This window comes from Phyllosticta citriasiana (assembly GCF_038021145.1).
Source record: "Phyllosticta citriasiana strain CBS 120426 chromosome Unknown IWZ02scaffold_2, whole genome shotgun sequence".
Taxonomy (NCBI): Eukaryota; Fungi; Ascomycota; class Dothideomycetes; order Botryosphaeriales; family Phyllostictaceae; genus Phyllosticta; species Phyllosticta citriasiana.
In genome coordinates, this window is record NW_027117279.1 from 1,448,964 (window position 1) to 1,467,999 (window position 19,036).

Below are 19,036 nucleotides of genomic sequence, written 5' to 3' on the forward strand. Positions count from 1 at the left end.
AGTGATTGCAGAGAGCAGGGCGAAGTTGCGAAAATTGGGCGCTACAGAGTTGGAATGCTTCTCGCGCGCGCACATCCAAACCCACGCATGCTCCCTAATCGCGGCCTGGTTGAGATAGGGTTCAGTTTTAATACGGCTCACAGGGTCCGCTGGCCGGTAGATGTGTGAGGGTGAAAGAAAGATGTGAGTGGGACGTGAGGAAAAGGCAAAAGCGCATCAGATCGTCCATTCTGAAAGCAAGCAGGTTCAAAAGGAGAAAAAGCAAGGTAAGGCATGGCGAGGCATGGCATGGCAGAGCATAGCGTGGCGTGTAGCATGTATGTATGTGGCATTTGTGGTTGCTGGGCCTTTTTTCCCATCCATTCGACATGAAGCGACGGTCAGCAACAAAATGGCAGCGAGCGTGAGGCGAGGGAGAGAGGAGTTTTTATGACTATCCATAACAACGACGATGACGCAGATTGTAGCATCATTTCATGGTTTATTTCCTTGCCTCTCTTGTATCGTTTCATCTTCCTCTTCTCTCTTTGATTTCATCAGTCGCCCTTTTTTCATATCCTGGGAGACTGTCGTAGGTGAACGTTGCAACATGGATTATGGATGAAGGAGAGGGGGAGAACGAAAGGAGAGAAGAGAGTTGATGGTGGGCTTGCCGTCGTCAGTATATGGTAAATCAGCATAGTTATCCAGGGAGGCTCCATCAACAACCCGACATGACTAATGACCAAAGTCACCTTTGGCCAAAGTCCTCTTGCTTTCTTCGCTTTGCTTTGCTCCGAGCAGCAGCGAATGCAATTAGCAAACCCCTGCTGCCGTTGTTGGAGGAACAAGAAAAATAGAGATTTGCGGAAAAATGTTTTTGCGGGAGGCATCGACGTTGAATTTGAGCCACGCAGAGAGAGAAGTGGTTGAGCGGTTGTGAGGCTATTGACCGTTTAAGCGTCGGTTTGGCGCCTGAAATATACACACCCGCCCTCCAAGTCAACGCTCCGTGGCATGGCATGCTTTGACCAGGGCACTGGCAGAAACACAGCGGTGTGGCGGTTACGTACGGGAAAGGCCGCATGGGGACGCAACGGCTCGAGAGTTGGTTGCTTCTGGGAATGACCTTTTGAACTCATCGTATTTACCAACTCGCCCACCGAAGTTTTGCGTCTGTTTGGCCGACAGGGTGCAGATGCACCAGCAAGACGACAAGCGAGCGTATGCCGGGACTTGTCGGAGATGTCTTGGTTGGAAGATGCTAGGTAATCGCGGGGTTTCCGGACTTTGAGTTGGAGAACTCGCATCTAGAAGAGCTGACAGAGGCTTTTTATCCAAATTCTGGTTAAGATTGGGCAGCTTTTCGAAACTTCCGGATGTTGAGGTAGAAAAACCAAATTGCCTCGAGGCCGTTCAGACGTGCTGGCAGTAGACTATTCGGCGCATGCCGTGGAGCTAATTTGAGTGTCGTCAGTCTTGCTTTTTGACTTTCCCGCGACTCAAGTTTGCAAGCAAATTTCTAGAGTCAACCTAGCGTCAGTGGAAGTTCAGGTTGTGTTATTTTTGGGACTATGCGAGGAGTCCTTAATCGAACTGATTTAAAAACGGTCTGTCATCATGAGCGAAATCAAACGTTACGTTCCTCGCAGTATCCTACAACAAAATACATACTGTCTACTGGTATCAACATGTTGACCATAATCCTGTTCTCCCAGGCCCTTCTGCTTGCCTGCGCCGTGCAAGGCGTGATTGCGGCTCCACGTACCGCCCACATCACATGTATACAGTCCGACTGCTGACATGGAACCAGCGCATGGTTTGCTCTCATCCGGAGCATGTGTTCGTCCCGATGCCTATTCGACGAACCTCCTTCTATCCGTCACATCTAAATTCCGTTGCAACTCAGGCGCGTCATACGAACGAACAATGATCGAGACCGCCTCATTGGAATATGAAGGGTCCGCCTTAACGTCTTTCGGGGAACTTGAAACCTGCCAAAACATCGAAAAATTTGAGAGAGGCTACTTAGGTGATCAGTTTTCGGCTGAGCATCGCTTCGGGCCCTTTAACGTGGGTGGCAGAAAGTGTTGTTACTCCTTGGTTAGTGGAGCGTGTCCCGTTTACACACTTAAATTGCCGTATCTGACTTGCTATCTCCCCTACCTGATTCGTTAAGAACATTAGAGCGCATCCGCTAACTCACGCGATAGAGGCATGCATTTGGTATTTTACTGGACATGAACACGCGCCAGTCTGTAGTTGCTTTACTTCCTGATGATTCTAAAGTTGTTGAAGGCTGTTCTGCGCGTGGAGGAGATCGGTGCCCCGATGCAACCCAATTCGAGACTTGCGCTTCAATAAAACCTGACCAAGCCCGAATATGTGCGATTGCGGAAAGCTCGGGGAAATGCGGGTCGGAAACAGCTCTTCAGGGTCCTGGACACTGAAATTTAGAAGATTTCAGCATAAGCAGGGGGAAATGGGTCCGATGTGCAGATTATTTTTAAATCTTCCAGATAGTGCTTTTTGGGACGTACTATTCTAATCTTACTGTCGCGAAGTTAAATTACCTCTTTCCTTATCGCGGCACAACCCTTAGTTTGCAACTAAATTTTAAGAGTTAAGTTAAAATCATTAGGAGTTTGGGCAGTACTATTTTTAGGACTATGTGAGGAGTCCTCAGTCGAACTAATTGAAAAGTGGTCTGTCGTCTAACCAAGATCAATGAAGACACTTGTCGAAAAAGCCAATGAGACGACACTCATTACCTGCTGGAATCAATATGTGGACTATAATCCTGTTTTCCAGGGCTCTTCTGTTTGTCTGCGCTGTGCGAGGCGTCATTGCGGCCCCAGCCGCCGATCTGCCAGGCGTAACATGTACCGCTCAGATCACACGTCTACCGTCCGACTGCTGACATGGACCCAGCGAATTCTGCGACGGACACCGGAAAGTGCTTACCTTTCGATAGTTCGGACTCGCTGTACTCCTTAAGTGTCGGAGCCCGTTGGACATGCAATGGCGGCACCAATCCCTCACATATGACTTACGATCGTGAAATGAAGGAGAATGCCAGGATACTATCATATAGTAACGCGGAGTTTTGGGCAACGTTTGCAACCTGCCAAAACGTCGAGAAAGCATATAAAACCCTCAACAGCAAAACGTTTGTGGCCGTGCATTCATTCGGGCCCCTTAAAGTGGGTGGTAAAACATGCTGTTACACCATGGTTAGTGGAGCGTGTCCTGTTTACAGACTCAAATTGCCTCATCTGACTCATCATCTTCTCTGTCCGATTCTACATGATTGGAGTACATCCGCTAATTCACGCGACAGTCCCATCAATTCGACATCTTTTTCGACGCTTCGCTGGGGTTCTCTGTACCTAAGTTCAATCCTAGTGCATCCCAGCTTGTGGAGGGTTGTTCTGCACCTGGAGGGACAGCCTGCCCAACGGAAGAAGACGGGGCGAGTTGCTCTATCGTGGATGAAGTCAGAGCCACAATTTGTTCGATCGACACACTTGAGCCGAACTGCAAGGAGATTGGATTTTCGAAGGGAGCGCTCGAGCAACACGGTCCTGGAGTCTGAATTTTGGAAAATCTCAGCACAAGCAGTGGGGGAATGGGTCCGATGCGCAGATTGTCTCAAATCTTCCAGATAGTGCTGTTTTTGGAGGTACTTTTCCAACCTCACTGTTGCGGAGTCAAGTTATGTCTCTCTTTCGCGACACACTCGGGAGCAACGTGTTTCGTACTGTATTGTCTGCTCCTAACGTTTTTGCTCAAAGAGTCTGCGCCCTGTGCTTGTGGTTTTCAATCTGCCAGCTTGATGTCAACGCCGTGTAGGAATTGATGAGATGGCACCGTAGCTGTGGGAATTGAAGCAAGGTATTGCCCCACATAGAGTTCGACGTTCCAGGCTGCCGATTCTTTCAATCAACAATTGAACAACAGCATTCCCTCAAAACTCCACTTGCAATCCGGAATGGTAGACATCGAAGATATCCCCAAACTCAAGGGCCGTTCAAACTTTACTGAGTGGAAAAGAGCCGTCGAGAGGGCCCTCAAGGAAAAAGATCTCTAGAGGTACGTTAGTAGAGAAATCGCAAAGGAACCAGAGCCTACTTATGATATCTACTGCGAGGATCAGGAAGGCTATTTAAGGGATGCGCTGGATTTTGGTTCCTGTAAGAAGGCAGACAACAGTGCAATCCAACTGATGATCATGACGGCTCCGGGGTGGATCATCAATACGCTGGACGCCGAGGATTGCAAGACATCGCAAGCCTTGTTCAGTTCACTGGGATCACTATACGGCGATGATGAAACCGCAGTGTTGGAGCGCTGGTACTACATGAGCTGGAACGGCTCATGCAAAGTGTCTACCTTTCTCAACGAAAGGAGCGCAGCCAATGCGAAGTGTCTGGGTGCTGGCATTACAATCAGTGAGCATGTCAAAGTCAGCGAATTTGCCCATGCATTCAATTCCAACAACGACAGAAGGATTGAGCCTTGAGCAACTACCCTTACCAGCAGATGACCTTTCTGCCGCTTCACGTGCTGCTTGAAGGACTGGCCGACCTAGGTGAAAAGTGGGAACAGGATTGCGACGACGAGGATGATTCCGATGAAGAAGAAGCACCGAGGGGACATGGAGTCAGCGAGATCACAGAGAAAAGACGGAGAAGGTGAAGAACAACACTGGCACAGCCACCCTCGAGGAATTGGCAGCCACGCACAAAAGGTCCATCTGGTCGAAAGCCAAGTGAGAGACAAGAAAGCTAAAAACAAAAAGAACAATGCAAAGATTACAATGGTCTACAGATCGATGAAGCAGTCGGAGTCGCTCTCAGGTTATGGGGGGGACCTGCAGACGTTAGAGTGGCATTGACAGCCTAGGAGCATGAGAATGGAAACTTTGATTCATCAGCCAGGCATACACTCGGGAAAAGACTTTGACCTGAAGCTATGGATATCCATGTACGTCGTGATGATATTCTTTTTGACTTGCAGCCGTAGGGGTTGAGTTTGGCATGGGCCATAATGGGCGCAAAAGAAATGACACCCGGGGTGGACAACAGATAAAAGATGACTGCTCAATGGGCGTATATATGACCACAGAGGACTGCTCCTTGGAAGCAGCCTTGATGGCGGATGACCGCTCCCTTAGGGATGTCTCGTTCCTTTCTGCACCCACTGCGGGAAGGCCGTAGAATGTATGGGAACAAGCAAACAAGTGATCGTTGTTTGCACTAGTACAAAGCACTGCAGATAGGAATTTCTCCAAATACCAAGAAGCTTCCACTGCTTTCAGGTCTGGAGTCGCAGTAGCTTGGGCTGTCGTGGAGCTGACGGGCCAGGGTAGGAAGACACCTCGGCAAAGTTGCCTGGTTGGGCTTAGCTCGGGCACGTTTGGTCATGTACCTCTCATTGCGCCCTGCAACACCACTCGCTCCCCATCACCATCGTCAATTCTGCGCATGCCGGCTCTCCCAGCTCAAGCTCCGTGGCAAAATTTCTCGAGGGCAGAGAGCTTGTCGCTGCGCGGTTGGTGTTCTTCCAAACTTCTCTCGTTTCTTTCCAGCATCCCAGTGGGCTTTGACCTTAACGAGCCGTTCGCGTCGAGTTGGCCTGGCGTCGACGCCAAACCGCGGGCGCGACTCTTTGAGCTACATTTTCACTGCACGACCTCTCTTCTTTTCACCCCTAGCGGACATCGGTCCCCGCTCGGTCATAGCGTGTCTATCTTGCTTTCACTTCAAAAAGACCTCGCACACTTCCTCTTCCGTCGCCCACGAAGAACAACAGTCTCACTCAGCAAGCCCCATATCATCACTCCAGCATGGTCGGACCAATGAATTCCAACAGCGACGTTCTTGAAAGATTGGTCTGTCACGTTGTGCTTCCAGAAAAGCTCCCAGAACGACAGGAAGAGAGCAATGCTGAAGTAGCAACCGCTCTCACGGAAAGTCTTCTGCAAGCTAGCCGCGTTTTCAAAGACCGCGCACCTCACGAAGACTTCCGACTGTGGGATGACCTGAGACGTGTCATAGTGACAGCAAAGGAAGTCAATCGCAATGGCCAGCTCTCAAAAGTCTCTCTCATCCAAGCATTTCACGAGTTAGAGCCCGGCGGTGTGATCATTCTCCACGTCAGAGAGCAGAACGCAGGACTATTAATCAGTAGACCCCTAAGGTATGCAGGCTATCCTAGTGGATCTCTACCCAGTTCGACTGACACAAGTCCCAGAGAAAGTTCCTCCGTCACCTTCGAGGCTTTCGAGGCCTCACCGCGGTCTGAAGATGTCCTCGCAGCACCGGATGCTCTACAGTGGGACTTCCCAGGCGCGACGGTGGTCACTCCATATGCAGAGTTTTCAGAAGAGTCATTTCAAGAAGGCCTGGCATATTTTCTTCAGCAAAGCAGCACCCAGGCCCTGAAGCAATTCGCAGCCCGTGCGCGCAAGTCCGGATCCGCTGTTGTTGAGATTCGCGACACAACCGATCCTGCCATGATCACACATATGTTGATGACTTTGTTGGAGACATACGGCGTCCGGGCGAATGCTCCTGTTCTGCGGAAACGAGTGCGGGATGATGTCTGCTGGTCGGACGGTGCTGAGATGCCTTGGCGGCGATGTCCTGACTGGCTCGTGCTCCGTGTCGGCCTTGCACGATACCTCTGCAATACACACGGCGGTGAGGTGGGTCGAGCACGCTACAAGTTCCTCATGTGCTTGGTCCTGTCTAACCTCCTCCGTGATTCCGTCGGTGTCGTGAGCGTGCAGCTGCTGCACAATGTGAGGGCAAAACTTGCTCGCCGCCTCGCAAAACTTGAGACACAGAGGAGTTCATGCTCGGTCGCAGCTGTAGCAGTGTACGAAAGCTTCTTCTCAGTATTTGGGCCGCTGTTTCATGAGTCTCTCCAGAAGGCTAGTGAGCATATGGAGTCAGAGTGGGCTACCTTCAAGAGAAAGACCCAACGAACCGTCCGGCCTCTTCCACATCGAGCTGATACCACCAACCTCATTTTGAATTTGCCAAAAAGTGGTGCCTATTTGGAGCGAATACTGCTCAACCCTTTCCGCACTGATCACCATGGCTTTTTCCGGGCTCAATTTGATCGATCTGTGGTCAACCCAGCTTATGGAGCCTTCGGCGGTCTGTACCACGGACTCCATGGGATGGAACACGAAATCGAAGATGGTCGTTTTGCCTGCTCCATAGAGCACCTTGACGAGGAGAGCGCATGCTCCGAGATCTCGAGGAAAGTTGAGAGCTACTTGAGAAGCGTGGGGCCAGCTTACGATGGCATGGCCGAGGAAAAGAGCCAAATGATCCTGACGACACTGGATTTGTGGACGATGATGGATCAACACGCGATCAAAGCACTGCCACTGTTGTCTCGTTATCATCCAGCATTTTCCCCCGGCGCTCTCAACATCCTGCACTTGCCAAGGTACGCGGACATGTGCCGGTTGCAGCGCATTCAAAAGTACCTCGACGATCGCATCCAGAAAGCAGAGTTCAAGGAGAGAACGATTCTGGAGGATCCAAGCGCTGGTTGCTTCGCTGAACGGTACTACGACGAGTATGACGAGTCTGGGGAGCTAACGGATCTCCATCAGCGTATCGAAGAGCATGCTGCAAATGAGCGAAAACGCAAAGAGAAGGAACTGGCATTGGCAAATGAAGAATTTGAGAGAATCGAAAGCGAGATCGCCCAGAGCTCCTGCATCTTCATTCAAGACGGCGCCGGAACGGTTCATGATGACTACAGTTGCAAGAGGTGCTTCCTATCTCGGAAAAAACAGCGAATGCGCATCCACATCCACGAGCATCCTCTGCCATCGGACTTGACGTCCAGCAAAGCGGTATTGTTTGAACTGCTTTGTCCTGCAGCCTTTGCAATCTACCGCAGCACAACATGGGAGATTATTCTTCACTTAGGTCACCCGCAGGTCACCGCCTCAGCTGATCCACGAGTCCTGCTCGCAGGCTACATCCCGCTCCAACCATTCGTGGGACGATCTCTGGGAGCAGTCTCACTTGCGTCCACTAGGAAGTCTTTCCTAGACACCCATTATCGTCTGGTAAGCCTTCCAGCCGACGTGAGCGACGTGTGTCTGCCGAATGGACTCAAACTTGGATACTACGATTCATCCACACGGACCTGGCCCGGTAGGCAGACTTCTGGAAAGTTTTCGCTTGCGCATCACTGTCAATGGGCGATACCGTCGAACTCTGCTTTGGCATGTCTCAAAGTGTCCCCACCTTTTGCTGTCGACTCCGACGGCCCGTCGTCGCACGAGATTCTTGCCAGCCAGACGAAGTGTCCAACTGGTGTGAGCGCACATGAGTTTATGGCATACCAGAGCCTCTTCGCTGGCAAACATCGCCGTTGGCTTTCGATTCTGGTCGAGCTGGGATCCTCCAATTTGAACTTCAGCAAAGAAGAAACATCTGTGATCATAGCTCAGCTGGCTGTCCAAGCAGGGCCCGCAAAAGACGCGGACCCGCTCCGTGTCATCCACTGTATCTTCCGCGACAAAGCTTTCTGTTCAAGGCTGTTGGCGCAACTTCAGGGACAGCTTGACGTGATCGCTGCAAACTGGCGTGAGAACAACTTGATGGATCTGCTCATCACGCTGCTTCTCCGCATAGCAACGCTGGCTCCAAGATCTTCCGCAGCGAAAGCCCTCAATCTTCTTGCCGCTTCCAGGAGCGTGACATTTCATTGGATAAGACAGTTACGCGACGAAATCCATCAAGCAAAGGATCCTGAAGCTTCCCGACGGTGCTCCAGGTACGCTCTTTGGGCAGCCCTGCTCTGCCGCAGGACATACGCTAGTTTGATTGATGAGAGTGGGCGAGCAGAGAGCATGCAGCCCATGGACATTCAGTCCTTCGTTGAAGCGTCGATCACGCTCCAGGACAACCTACTCAGCGATCCAGCGACGCTGCCTGCCTCTCTCAAGCACGCGGTGGTCCGTGATTTCAGAATGCGTTTCTTGATGAAGGCGCTTGTTCGTGACTCCATCGAATGCAACCCCGACAGCCTGACCCGCGCGATCGACAACATTTGGCCAAAACCGATCGGTGGTCAGTCGAGAACTTACTCGAGTCCCAAGTACGTGAGTGACTCATGGAATGGGCAGTGGGTTGAGTTCGAAGTAGACGGGAATTTTGAGGGGTGGCGGCAGACCGTCCATTACGAGATGAATGAGGGCCATCTTCTGATTGACGGGAGGCCTGTTGGAAGACTTCCTGCAGAACTTAGAGAATGCGTCGTCCTCGAGGAGCTCTTTGGCAGACAGAGCCTACTCACGTACACCTCGTCGCTTCCAGAGATGTCACACATGCTGACCTTCACCCCAAACGGGCATCAGATTCATATCGGCTTGCGCGATGGAATTCCATTCATCCGCGCGTATTATCTCGACAGTATCCTCGAGCTAATTCCCCGGACCATGTTCGAAGATGACCTGCCAGCTTCTCTGGTTGAGAATTGCGTGCACTGGCTCAATGTGCGAACAGGAAAAATGGAGGTTCGCCAAAGGCCGCACATCTGGATCAGTGAGCCAAGCAACTGGATTGTAGATGTCCGTTTGCGGGTCGCACTTCGCTGCAACAGCTCGCTGGTTGACCCTCACAGTCCGTTGTTCCAGAGAGTCGCACATATATTCCATGGGTTTGAGCACCCCGCAGGACTGACGGTCTTCCAGCCAGAAAAATGGAGGCTTTCAGTCGAACTACACCGGCTAGAGCTGAGCTTCCATGTGAACAACAAGGGCCTCCTCCAATGCAAGGAGCTGAAAGCCGAGATCGATCCGGATCAGGATGCTGGGACGTGGTATGGCCTCGACTCTAAGATTGTCGTCAGAGACGTGGATAACACGCGACGAAGGAGCATCCTCGTTCCCATGGGACCACTGACTTGGTCGCGTAATGGCTGTCATGTGGCAGTCTTTGCACAGAATGTTGGCGACTACGGCATATTCACGATCAATGACGTGCTAGGACGTATTGATTGTCAATGTGAGAGTCGACTTCTCTACATGAAGGCCCAGTTGCACGCCTTTACCTCTTTCGTTTTGCCCGATCCTCTGACCCGCCGGAACGGAACTGAGGAAGCACTGCATTGCCTGAAATCTAGCCTCTGTCAACCCTGGATGCCGCTCAACCCCAATCATGCGCATATGCTGAGCTCACTTGCAAGGCTAGCTCCCAAAAGGGTGTACTACCCGAAAGGATTGAAGAGCATGCAGCAGGTCCTCTGGGACCCGGCACTGACTACAAACATACAGAATGATGAATTTTGGCCGGTGATGTCGGCAATTCACGAGAAGTCCATAGCTCTTTCTATTTTCTCTCCGAAGGAAGTCACGATCCAGTGTCCCGAACGTGGCGGCGATGGTCACCTGTCAAAACGCAGCCAAAGAAGACGGTGCGCACTCTGGCGACCAAAAGACCGCGAATCAAAGCAGTTGAGGACCGTAGATGTACCATACGAAGCACGAGATAGCTCAAGCAGGCTTGAAGAGTGCGCCAGAGTCTATGAGGCTGTCTCGCTCATCCGCTCATGGGACGCGCGATTGCCTCAGCGGCCGAACCTCATGGCCTTGCTCAACGGCTTACCGAACATCCAAGGACACGGACACGAGCACCAATTTAATAGAACACTTTTGAGCAACCTACTCAATGTAGACCTCGGTCTTGAATGGGGGTCTGTTGTGGATTTTTGTCGTCAATCCAGCGAGCGAGAAAAGCACGCTTTCAGCTTTCTGTTCGGAACGATGTCGTTCGGCCAAGAGGTGGACATGGATTTCATCCGGCTCCTTGTCACTTGTGCAGTTTCCAACGATCTCAAAGCCGTGGAGCCTCCAAAGTGGCATTCTTATTCCCATTTCAGGGACCGCCAGACTCCGTCTGTGGACTACATCTCACAGCTCATTGACCGCTTTCGCACTCCCTACGTGTGTGACGAATTGAGATCGTTCAACTTGAGCGCGAAGCTGAAGCGGAAGCTCGACAAGGAAGAACTGGAGCACACGCAGCTATCAGAGCGCGACGCCAGACTGCTAGCGCAACACCTCGCGCAGCAGTGGCCATGCCCTGAACCTACCATCGACGGCCTAGTCAGCAGCCGCTCTCTCCTCATAGACAGCTCTCGGGCCGTGGAAATACTTCTCCCGGAGTGGTTACGCTTGTTCCAAAATTGGGAGTTCTCTGGATACATCGCACGACTTCAGCAGTTGCTAGACCAGTGCTGCTTGGGTGGAGACTTACTGATTCCGGAGCCCTGTCTTGAAGCCTCTGACGTCATTTCCGGCAGCATCTTGGAGAACTTCGTCATACCGACCCTTGGCGATTGTCTGTTAGAAAAGCCATGCATTTTGAGAGCGGAGAAGACGGAAGCACCAACCACGAGACGATCGGACCTTCAGCACCAAGGCATTGATTCTCCATCTTCTGAAACTGGTGGCGAAGGAAAGACTGCAAGACATACAACCTCCCCCGAGGTGCAGGAGCTAGAAGCTGTGGTATCAGGGCTCGTCTCGTCGACGTCGACAGTTCGAAAGGAATATGGGAAAGATCTGGGACGGAGCTTAGATGCACTCAAAGTCCTCGCCAAAACTGAACCCAGGGGTCATGGAATGGCCTCAACCAAGACGTCAGACTCGCTTGTTCAGGTCCAAAATTTGGTATCAACACGCTTCAACCGCCTCTGCGAAGAGCTACGAAAGCGTGACACTCGCTCCGCATGGCTCATCCACGGCGGCTTGTGGCCATGTATCAGTCCCATCACGCTTCTTGAATTGCTCCGATCTAACTCTAAAGTCAAACTGGAATTCAGTTGGAAAGAAGCAATCACTCAGTACGCGCTATCCATCACCGAGCTTCAGAAGATGCTGCGGATCGATCATGCTAGCCTGAAAAACAATCAAAGGGGACTACAGGAGGAACGCAAAAATCTTGGACACGAAAACTGGAGCCCCATGGAACATCCTGACTGGCTTCTACTCGAGATTGATGCCAACATCCTCATCCGACCGGACCAGGTGGATGTCGCTCTGGCAACTATTTCCCCAGCTTCCGGTGGCAACTCTGTCCTGCAGATGAACATGGGCCAAGGCAAGACCTCGTGCATCATGCCCATGGTCGCAGCTGTCCTCGCAAACTCAAAGAAGCTTGTGAGAGTCATAGTCCCGAAAGCTTTGCTAGTCCAAACTGCGCAAACCCTGCAAGCCCGACTTGGGAATCTCTTGGGCAGAGAAGTGAGACACGTTCCGTTCTCGCGAAAGACACCAACGGCGATTGACACCATCAGGACCTTTCTGAACATCCACAGGGATGTATTGGAATGCTCTGGAGTCATTGTCGCGCTGCCGGAACATGTAATGTCATTTTCTCTGAGCGGAATACAGCGCCTTTCCGACGATCGCCACGCAGAAGCTGTCCAGATGGTCAAGGCGCAGAAGTGGATGCGCAAAGTATCTCGTGACGTACTTGACGAGTGCGACTTCACACTCGCAGTCCGAACACAGCTCATTTATCCCTCTGGTCGTCAAACTCATGTCGACGGTCACCCGGACCGTTGGGAGCTTCCCGAGGCTCTACTCAAGCTCGTGCAGGGCCACCTGTGGAACTTACAGCAAAGGTTTCCGCGAAGCATCGAAGTCGTGTACAGACGGGAGGGCGGGTTCCCCTGGATATTTTTTCTTCGAAAGGACGTAGAAGAAGCTTTAGTCTCATGCCTGGTAGAGGATGTCGTTCGGGGCCGTGTGCCGACGATTTCTTTACAGGACAGCGACTTCAAGACTCTGGAAGCAGTCAGATGCTTCATAAGCAAGCCCCAAGTGGATGCTTCTTCTGTGGGACAGGTGGAAACAATTCCGCAAACGATCAGAAAGGGCATCCATCAGCTGCGAGGTCTACTTGTGCACCGAATTTTGCTCCTGGCACTCAAAAAAAGATGGAACGTACAGTACGGCCTGCACCCACTGCGAGACCCGATTGCAGTGCCATACTATGCCAAGGGTGTTCCCTCAGACCAATCTGAATGGGGCCACCCCGATGTCGCAATTTTGTTCACGTGCCTATCCTTTTACTTTGCTGGCTTGGCTCCTGCCCAGCTTCGAGAGAGCCTGCAGGGTCTGGTCAAGGCCGACGATCCATCAAGCAAGTACGATCGTTGGGTCGAGAGCGTAGGGAGTCTCCCTGGCTCGCTGCGAGAGTGGAAGATCGTCAACATAGACGACGACGCCCAACTGATTGAGCTATGGGGACACTTCCGCTACAGCGTGATTGTGATCGACTATTACCTCAACCATTCCGTTTTCCCTAGGCACGCAAAGCAGTTTCAGACGAAAATCCAGGCTTCAGGATGGGATATACCGTACTTCGACCCGCAGTCGTCGAATTCATCCCGGCTGGCAGGAGGACCCCCACATCGGGCCTTGACCACTGGATTCAGCGGCACGAACGATAACCGCACCATGTTACCGCTGACGATTAAGCAAGACGACCTGCCAGGACTGCTCCATACGAACGCCGATGTTCTGACGTATCTGCTTCAACCACGAAATCGCGGCTACTTTTTGGCTGCTAACTGCTTTGGGACGCGGGTATCGGAGCTGGAGCTGCTCGAGCAACTGTGTACTCAGAGAATAAGGGTGTTGATCGATGCGGGAGCTCAGATCTTGGAGATGGACAACAAGACGCTCGCCAAAACCTGGATGAGTGTCGATTTGGAGGCGAAAGCGGCACTTTACTTTAAGGAGAACAAGCCATTCATCCTGTACCGAAACGGCAACGAAGTCCCTCTCTTAGCATCTCCGTTCGTTGACGACTTGAGAGAGTGCCTTGTGTACCTGGACGAGGCCCACACCCGCGGCACGGACCTGAAGTTGCCTGGCGATGCTACTGGTGCTTTGACCCTTGGGCTTGGGCAAACAAAAGACCACACAGTGCAAGCTGCCATGAGGTTGAGACAGCTGGCCTCGACGCAGTCTGTTATTTTTGTTGCAACGCCAGAAGTGCACCAGAGTGTAATGGACCACAATCACAAGGCCGATGGAAGTTTTCCAGACTCTCGCGACGTTATCTGTTGGCTTCTCGAACAAACTTGTGCCGGAATTGAGCAGCTTCAACCTCTCTACTACTCACAAGGCATGGATTTCTGCCGTCGTGCACAAGCTGCAATCGAGAACCCACACTACTTAAGCGACACGGGCCATTTGGAGGCTTACCTGAAGGAAATGCGCCGCAAGGAGCACCAAACCCTCGAGAAGATGTACCAGCCGAGAACTGCAAAGGCCAAAGGCGCCGACGTGATCGAATGCCCTCAATCCGCGGAGATCACCTCATTCAGAGCCACGCTTAACCGCCGCCGCAAAGGCTTCCAAGACGTTGGCAATGCGGTTCACGGCTCAGCGCTCCAGGAAGTAGAGCAAGAGCGCGAAGTCACACAAGAAGTGGAGGCCGTTAGAGAAGTCCAGAAGCCATTTCACGTCACTCCTCTCAAGTATACCGGCCTTCATGAGGACATCGCTACATTTGCTCGCACTGGCAAGCTTGCTTTTGGATCTCCAAGTTGCGAGCATCTATCTGTCGTTTTGACCCGGTCGGCCACGGGGCGGAAGCATCGGTTGGGTAACGATTACCTTCGCACCAGGGTTCTCGTCTCTCGAGAGTTCCTTAAAACGGTGGTCTTGAGCCATTCTGACGACAATTTCTTGCGTCCAGTGAGCTGGGTACTCTGGGGCGAGGCAACAGAGACCGCTCTGGTCGTAACACCGGAAGAGGCCGAGGACCTTGTTCCCATAGTCAGAAAGGAGAAGAACTCGAACACGAACCTCCTTACATACGCATCTCCAATTACCAAGAAGATGCTACAGTTCAACCGTCTACGATATTATGGCATCCCAGAGCTGCCCGTAGCCTGGAATGCCCCGCAGTGGATGACGATCGAGCTTGGTCTTTTGGCTGGACGGGTCTTCTTTGAGTACGAGGAATATGATAGCCTTGCCAAATACTTCGGGATTCCCATCAAGATGAAGGAAAGGGAGCACTCAGAGAGTCACGAGGAGAAGGCTAACCAACAAGAACATGACGACCATCTGCATCATGAAACCAAGATCGCGCGGGCATGTTTCAGGGTTCGCGATTCTACAACAAAAACGCTCGAGTTTTTGCGAGAGTGGCTTGCCGTTCGGCGAAAAGGCCAAGACTTCACGAATACACCCATGGGGGCTGTCTGTCAGGGCAAGCTCTTGCGTGCGGATCATCCCTTTTTCAGCCAAGCGACGACTGACGATGGGCTTATTTCTGGCCTTGCGAACCTAAGAATGAACGATTAGCTTCGTTCACCATGAATCGAGCTGGCTTTCCAGTTGCCTTTACGACCAACTTTGCGACAATCAATCCGCACATTACATGAGGTCATGGTGTAACTGTACAACCACCACTGCTTCCAGTCCTATGCTTGGAGTTGATGGCGAAGCAATGTCTGAACGACTCTCGTTCAGCTGCCGGAAACTGAAACGCTCCCCTTCCCTGCAACAAGAATGAGTTTGATCGCTCTTTTCCTACCCCTCACTCTAACACTGGCCATTTCAGTGCAGGCTTCGCTTTTGCGATAGCTGTCAAGAATGGGTTCGGATTTTGGCGATAGGAAGTTCAAGGGTGGATGAGAAATGCCTGGGAATACATGGGAGATGCGGACAAAGATAGATAGAGTATGCAGTGCAAATGCTCTGTTGATATGTCCTGTGCCTCATGCAATGATTTGCGGGTTTTAGTAAGACCTCTCTTTTGGAGGGTCTATCTTGTAAGAGAGCATCGTTTTGTGCATGTGACTTCCATTGCAAGTGCAGGTGGTCGCCATGCGCAATTGCCAGGACAGGACGTCACTTCTGCTCGAAGCACCGCTGTTACTTTGTCTGCTGTTGCCATCACCGTCGCCCTCGCCTGTCAGCGCCGTTGCTACTTTCTGCCTCTCTTGCAAAGAGAAGGCGCGTTTGTCCTCGGCGCTGGACCTTGACCTGAGGGCTGATATATCTCACGACACCAACTTTGTCTCAAATGTGAGTATGACCGTCGCTGTTGCTGCTATCGTTCCTTGTCAACATCGTTTCTAACAGAATGTTGCGGACTTCATTTATAGATGGCGCGCTGCTCTATCTGACTTCCTTGACGCTAGTATCAACATCTCCGAAGATACGCATTTCTTCGCGCTAGTTTCTACCGTCGACGCCCGAGAAAGGAAGGCTTTCAAAGATTGATTGCGCGTGACACTCGCCGAGAGATAGATGAATGCAAAGTACTTTTGCAATATTTCCGCGAGCTGATCGACACTTGGGACCTTGAATTTCAAATCCAAATGGCAAAGTTGGAAGGCGACCCAAAACTGGTCGTCAAGTGAAGCTGCGGAGCGTGCAGAAGGAACGGTCATGTATCACGTGGATGCTGGCATCTGCTGCTGGAGCTTGCTCCAGAAGGAATGGAATTTTTGCCCAACGAGAAGCTAGTTCAGGATCTCTTCAAGCAAAAGAAGGAGGCAGAAAAGCGCGATGCCAAGACCAAGGGCACAGGGCTCAATGAAAAAGGCGATCTTGAGGAAATCCAGAACAAAAATTCAGGAGAATGGGAAGCGGTCATGGGCGGGCTGACCTGGTTCACAGACCGCTGACCGCTTCTCTAATCAAGAGGAATGCAAGACAATAAACAGGAGTGACGATTCGAGGTCAGTGATGAGCGTGAGGTGAGAGGCCTGGCTGTGGCAAATTTTCGAAGACAAAGCGAAAGTTCTACTGTAGCACGGAATTGAGAAAATTTTCCTAGTATCAAATCTGGACTAACTGGAGTCAGTCACAGTGAGTCGCGCTGCAATAAGCCGCGTTGAGTTACGTGAAGTCGCGGTGCATCCATGTGGCCAATAATTTTCTCTTATGGAATGTAACACAGGGCAATTGGACGTTGTCCATCTATCCTATTGCGTGTAAGGAAGCCTGAATCGATCGCATTGCAGACCGCCATATGTGCAGTCTTGCGTGGGGAAAAAGTCAAACTGCCGGCATGCCAGGATGGATGTTTGGAGTGATAACCCACCTTCATGCAACCACATCAACGTACTACTGCCCTGAGCTTGACAAACCCCAAGCTTTGGCTGTTCTTTGGAACAATCAATTGATAACAAATTGTTCAGACGCAGCCGTCGCAGCCGGAGTGCAGCACACACCCTCTCATGACTGTCACTGCTGCTGTGCCCGCTGCTGTTCCTACCAACGAACGCTTCCACAACAAGTAATGCCGAAATACAATGGGGAGAAGTTGGAGGATTCCCACAATTTCAAATCCTGGCAGCATTCTCTGAAACAGTTTCTCGAGTTCGAAAGACTTTGGGAACATGTCCAAGACGGTACGCCTGCGCCAGAGCCCGCTACTAGTTCCGTTGACGAATTCGATCACGAGGCCCACAGACGTTACGCCAACTTGAAAGTCAAAGTCAAGGATTACAAGGCGGAATCGATAATTCGCAAGTCGCTCGCGCATGAATGGATGGCAATCATGGCGGGATTGGAAACAGAGACAGCTCACACGATCTACAACAACCTGGTCCGTGATTACCACGAAAAAGCCGAAGCCAACAAATACTCAGTCTACCAATCCTGGCACGAATTGCAATGGGATGGAACCTATTTCGACGACTTCTCGATCAGATGGAGGAGGGCAGTTACAACCTGTCGCAACATGGGCATTGCGATTTCCAACGAAGTCGAGGTTCTGGCATTCGTCAGCATGGTCGCGAACTGCCGCGACAGTCATTTCGAGGATCGGGCCAGGCAGAAGATTATTCATGGCCGCGAACAGGAGACCCCGGATATCTTCAATGTGATGGGTGATCTTCGCTTTCGCTGGAAAGACCTACTGGACGTGCGGAGGCGGAGGGAGGAGGTTCAGAAGAACTGCGGTGTCTGCGGAATGATAGGCCACACACCGAGCTGCTGCTGGCATTTGGAACCTGATCTTCGTCCCAAGAAATTCCGACAAAACAAAAAGCTTTTCAGAGCCTACAAGGAGAGAATGGAGATGAGTCTTGAAGACGAGGAGAAAAACGAGAGATGACGACGAGAGTGAAGATGATTACTATTGAGACGAGGAGGATTGGGTTGATCTGCGTTGAACCCAGACTTGAAAGTCTCTGGCCATAGCGATTGAGGCCCAAAAAATTGCGTACAGGTTTTGAAGAACTTTGCATCTTTTCCGCTGCACATGTATCACACAGGAAATGAAGGGTCCCTGAGTGTCTAAACCAGACACCGACGCAAGTTGAAACTTGCCGAAGCTTGGAACAATCAGCAACTGGTAGCAGAATGTCGACTCAATGGATAGGGATTTACTGGGAACAAAACGGAGTGCAGTGGCAGGTCAGAGTGATGGTGCCGCTCCAAAACATTACCAATATTAACCACTCACTTGATATTGCGCTATTGACGACGGATGTAAGCTGTCATTGACCGGGATCTCCCTTCAACTCGTCACATCACGCACGCCTTCGCATGCCAGCGCCGATGTTGCTGCGCTGAGACGACGTCCGCGACCGGTAGAGGGAGTTGTGCCGATCTTCCGGGCGAGTGCACACGACGGGCGCCGTGCCGCATCAGCTCTCTGCACACCAGGCGAAGACCCAAGATCCACTGCACGGTAATTTCGACAAGGAGGGCACTCGATCCGGGAAAGGTTTTCAGTGTCGACCAGCAGCTGTTTGGACGCGGTGATGTTGTGGAGCAACGGGCGGTACGCTAAGCCCAGATGAGCTAGATCAAAAATTCTCCAGCGAATGAGAGCACGCTTTTGCAACTTCGAACGTCGAAACGAAAGATCAAAGTTAGCTTTTGGAAAAATTCCCCAATGCACCACCGTCCGGTTGCTTCGTGACATTGGGCAAATCTCGTGCGACTCTGTGTATCTTTCCATGTTTTCTGCTTCATCTTCGCTCCTTCAAACAGCCATCGCGCTATTTTGATGATAGCAAGATTGCCGAGGGC

At 51.5% G+C, this 19,036-nt stretch overlaps 4 protein-coding genes across 4 annotated transcripts; 3 read left to right on the top strand and 1 right to left on the bottom strand.

The window, feature by feature from the left end:
- Positions 1-460: 460 nt before the first annotated feature.
- IWZ02DRAFT_133963 (uncharacterized protein) lies at positions 461-1,117 on the bottom strand. Its single transcript, XM_066761655.1, has 2 exons — positions 1,053-1,117; positions 461-954 (listed from the first exon to the last, which is right to left on the bottom strand). Exon 2 carries the CDS (start codon positions 870-872, stop codon positions 552-554), a length of 321 nt encoding a protein of 106 aa, XP_066626235.1. The 5' UTR covers positions 873-954; positions 1,053-1,117; the 3' UTR covers positions 461-551.
- Positions 1,118-1,670: 553 nt separating this feature from the next.
- IWZ02DRAFT_479221 (uncharacterized protein) lies at positions 1,671-2,216 on the top strand (the record flags this gene model as incomplete). The annotated part of the gene is made up of 3 exons (XM_066769084.1): positions 1,671-1,761; positions 1,793-2,082; positions 2,193-2,216. Coding segments are annotated over 3 exons (405 nt in total), but the record flags the coding sequence as incomplete, so codon positions are not given.
- A 3,533-nt stretch (positions 2,217-5,749) lies between these two features.
- Positions 5,750-16,677, top strand: IWZ02DRAFT_511659 (uncharacterized protein; the record flags this gene model as incomplete). The annotated part of the gene is made up of 3 exons (XM_066770540.1): positions 5,750-6,180; positions 6,235-15,263; positions 16,484-16,677. The coding sequence occupies exons 1-3, from the start codon at positions 5,828-5,830 to the stop codon at positions 16,675-16,677; spliced, it is 9,576 nt and encodes a 3,191-aa protein (XP_066626237.1). The 5' UTR covers positions 5,750-5,827.
- A 318-nt stretch (positions 16,678-16,995) lies between these two features.
- IWZ02DRAFT_511675 (uncharacterized protein) lies at positions 16,996-18,316 on the top strand. The gene has a single exon (XM_066770541.1). It carries the CDS (start codon positions 17,025-17,027, stop codon positions 18,111-18,113), a length of 1,089 nt encoding a protein of 362 aa, XP_066626238.1. The 5' UTR covers positions 16,996-17,024; the 3' UTR covers positions 18,114-18,316.
- Positions 18,317-19,036: the final 720 nt, after the last annotated feature.